At 40.6% G+C, this 4106-nt stretch overlaps 1 protein-coding gene across 2 annotated transcripts in view; it reads right to left on the bottom strand.

Annotated features, from left to right (window-relative positions):
- The window catches only part of prss12 (serine protease 12), a 21599-nt gene that overhangs the window by 7164 nt on the left and 10329 nt on the right, over positions 1 to 4106 (bottom strand). For both annotated transcript variants that reach the window (XR_004334353.1, XM_032531426.1), the window contains exons 8-9: positions 3506 to 3647; positions 239 to 444 (exon numbers count right to left, since the gene is read on the bottom strand). Coding sequence is in view for 1 of the 2 variants with exons in the window: in XM_032531426.1 (XP_032387317.1) it covers positions 239 to 444; positions 3506 to 3647 (348 nt within the window). In the remaining variant the exon portion in view is untranslated. The remainder of the gene's footprint in view (positions 1 to 238; positions 445 to 3505; positions 3648 to 4106) is intronic.

The following is a 4106-nucleotide window of genomic DNA, read 5'->3' as shown; positions in this document are numbered from 1 at the left end:
CACACACACACACACACACACACACACACACTGGATCCCTGCTTGCTTTCCTCTCACAACCGTACCTCCAGAGTTTTCTTTAGTCATTTGTTTCTCATTAGTTTTTCAGTGTATATGGCATAATGGAAATGTTTGCTAAACACACTATAGTCTCACACATGCTCAATACACACTCAGATGCTCCAAATAAATCACACAAGCTCCTTATTCTTTTAAATAAAAATCAGACCTGACCGACCTTTGACCTCTTTGTAGCTGGTTTGTGATTCACCATAGTCACAGATGACCCCAGCGTCCTCACTATGGCGACAGTTGTGAGTGCCAAGTGTCTGTTTGATGCAGTCCGCTAACAAACGCTCCTCCCCGCCACACTTAACATTGTCAACGTGGATAGGCCCGGTCCCCTCCCCGAAATACGCCATCACACGGGCCTTTGCAACCCCACTGTAGTGGAATGGACACAGAACACAGACACTTCTTTGCGATTGCCTTATAAATAAATAAGAAGAAAAAAAACTGCCAAAAAGGTAGATCATATTGAGGCTGGAGAAAAAACAAAGTCATTCTCACCAAAAAAATATATACATGTACATATTTATCAAAAAGGCCTGACAGCAACAAATTCAAGAGCCACAAAATTGAATTTACAAAACAGAAATAACATCAGCATGAAAGCAAAAGATCAGTTTAGAAAAGAAGTAATAAAAGTAAATCTTGAGAAGCTTTTTAAAAAGAGACAGTTGAATTGGATGATCTACTGTTATAGTAGGAGGTAAAATATTCCAAATGCTTGGTCTTCCTTCATTTTAATAGTATTTGAAATGTTTTTTGTAATAGTCTGATGAGATTTTGAAAGTGTAGAATGTGTAGAAGTGTAGAAAATATACCTTCTTTGATTTAGTGATACAAACACTGCTATTATTTTTTTCTTCTTCTAATTCTATGTACTTTTTGAAATATCCTTTAAAGGTCCAATGACATGGTGCTCTTTGGATGCTTTTATATAGACCTTAGTGGTCTGAAGTCTATTTCCCAAAATTCAGCCTTGGTGCAGAATTGCAGCCACTAGAGCCACCTGGGGGTGTGGCCTTGAGCAACTGCCACTTTGCTCGTTTAAAAGCCATAAGGTTTACACCTATCGCCATTACTAGCCACTGATGCCATGGGACCTTTAACCAATCACAAACAGAAGCATTCCAGAGTTGAATGCTTGGGTGCCATATCCTTTTGTCTGCATGGCTGTATATGAGCATACAGATGGCGATGACATGTTAGTATGGATGTTATTGTTTGACATTCTTGGGCTGTGACGCAAATCAGGTCAAACCACTTTTACAATCTGATAACAGTATTTTTATTACTTTCTCACCTCTGACTTTAATAAGCAAACAACTAACACAGAGAGGCATGTAGGTTGTGGCTGCGTATGTGTGCCTGTATAGACTGTAACTGTGATTTTAATTAAGATTGATAGAGAACGGACTCATGTTGCGTCCCTGGGGTTTGACGGGTGGCAGGTCTTCTATCCCCGCTCATCCAAAGGGATTCTCATGTCTCTTATTGAGACATGTAGTATTGTGCTTGTGTCTCCAATAGCTCCCTGAGCGGCACTTAGCATGCAAAGGGTGAACTTCCAAGTCACTTGGAACTAAGCCCGACATCGAGCCTGCTTTGGTTCTTTGGAAACACACAGTTACACAACATCAGTCAAAAATGTGACAAAATCTGCTTTGGATACTACATGTTCAACTTGAAAAGGAACGCCAATTGTTTTGTCAGACATAGTATTTCATATACTGCTCATGTACCATGCATATTATTTTTAAGTATTATGGCATACCTTTTTTGGTGACTCTGGGTCATACTGTTGATTTTCTTTTATAAAGGTTGTGTGAAAGTGTATATGTGTGTGTGTGTTTGTGTGTCTGTGTGTATACGAATATGCATATTTTGTTTTATCACTCCCTGAGCAACCCTTGGGGACCTGCTATGTATGGTGGAGATGGCGCAGTGGATATGTTACATGCCTTTGGTGTGGGAGATCTGGATTCAATTCCCAATGTGATACATCAACCAATGTGTCCCTGAGCAAGACACTTAACCCATAGTTCCTCCAGAGGTGTGCGACCTCTGATATATAGAGCAGTTGTAAGTCACTTTGGATAAAAGCGTCAGCTAAATGACATGTTATGTGATGTATGTAATGAATGATCATTCGCCACACCCTGTGTGAGACAGAATGATGATCCTAACATGGCTTTTACGCTCCTCAAACATGTTTCCCCCCTCTCTCTCTCTCTCCCTCATGCTTATGCACTCCAGATGTGGCTTTTATCTACACCCGGATGTGACACAGAAAATTGGGTGGCTAAGGGATGAGTGTCTCTACTGAGCAGTGATGAGAGAGAAAATGAAGACAGTTTGTCACGGTACAGTTTTCCCTTGCCATCCCATGGCCATTATTTTGGAAAACGGGAGAGTGTCTCAGAGGGAAGGGATAATGGGACACAGAGAGGATGAGATGAGGTAGTTTGCTTCTCCTCAACATATCTGTCACTGTGAATGTGTCATATGCATAATTGGCCTGCTCCTTAATTGGATGTTTATCTTTACTCCGCAAAAGGGCACAGCTAAAAACCCCTAATAAAAACAGCTGGCAGCACAGCAGAGGCTCATAAGAAGTACTTGAAAAACTTTAGTGCACAAATTTGTAAAGATTGATTAATGAAATATAGTAATCTTAAATGATTAAAAGCATAGTTTTTCCATTGTCGGTTAGCTTGAAACTTGAGACGTGCACGATGAAGTGCAAACTGAAAACAGACAAGCGTTGAGAGGTAGAGAGACGGAAGACAGAGTGGGAGCACGCAGATGCCAAGTCTAGGAAGTAATGATTGATTTTGCAAACAGAGTAGACAGTCTGGATTCACTTATGTGAGTTTATAGAGTGATCACACTGCAATGCCACAGCTCAAAACTGAGGCTTTCTCCGATATGTTACCTCTATTCCAACATCCTGACCATGACTGAAAAAGAAATGATTGGCAGAAATTGTCAACTAAATCAATGAACTTTTCATAATTTCAGTTTTTAAGCAAAATTGCCGAAAATGTACCACTTTTTCAAAAGTGATTATTGTCAGGTTGTCTTAGCCTTCTATTCTAGTAAACTGAATATTTTTGCACTTCTTTCGGACATTTTGTTAACCACAAAATTAATCAAGAGATTTTTCAATAGTTAATTAATGATGAAAATAACCATTAGTTGCATCTGTAAAATGCACCTATCTCTCCAAACTTCATAGGCAATCTTCCCTCCTCCCATTTGAACCTGTAAGTGCTGTGTGGAATTAGCCACTTCCAACAGCTTCGTCTGACCTTATGGCAAGCAAAACATTCTTGTTGCTCATGCTCCATGAGTTATTGGGCTTGTTCTAGTTTTATCATGTCACCCAAAAAAACATGGCTATAAATGATGCTACTCAAGCACACATCCACTTACATACCTATATCCCAGCTGTCGGCACACCACCTCAGCGTTACGATCAGTCCATCCGTCATCACACACAGTCCCCCATTGTCCAGCCAGATAGAGCTCCACACGGCCTTCCCTAGGGCTCTCTCCTCCCACAAGCCTTACTGGCACACCTGAAGAACACACATACACACAAAAGCAATTGAAAACAACTACACAGACTGACACTGCTGGCACAGATTTATTTCTGTTCTCTGAAGTTGCCCAAGTCTAGAAATACTCAAAAGCACTATGCACACATTCCCTAACAAACCTCATCCTCCGGGCTAGTATGTCTCCTAAATTAAGCATGTGCGCTCATGTTCCCTACAAAGGAAAAAGCTTGAACACCTGTCTGTTTTCATGCACATAGCCACTTGTTTGTTCAGAATGGGAAGTTGTTGGAATCCTGTCGCTATGAAGAGATTATTTATTTTCATTGCCTCTCTCTTGTTCTCTTTCCCTCAAATGGTACTCACCTAAACTGTTAATCAAATCAGTCTAGGCTTTAGTTTAAACCATCCATCATCATTTGTCTGCACCGGATGCCCACACATGCACACACACACACACACACACACACACACACACAC

This window comes from Etheostoma spectabile, chromosome 2 (genome assembly GCF_008692095.1).
Source record: "Etheostoma spectabile isolate EspeVRDwgs_2016 chromosome 2, UIUC_Espe_1.0, whole genome shotgun sequence".
In the NCBI taxonomy this organism is placed as follows: Eukaryota; Metazoa; Chordata; class Actinopteri; order Perciformes; family Percidae; genus Etheostoma; species Etheostoma spectabile.
The sequence above is the reverse complement of the archived record's forward strand: the minus strand, read 5'-3'. Positions and strand labels throughout refer to the sequence as shown.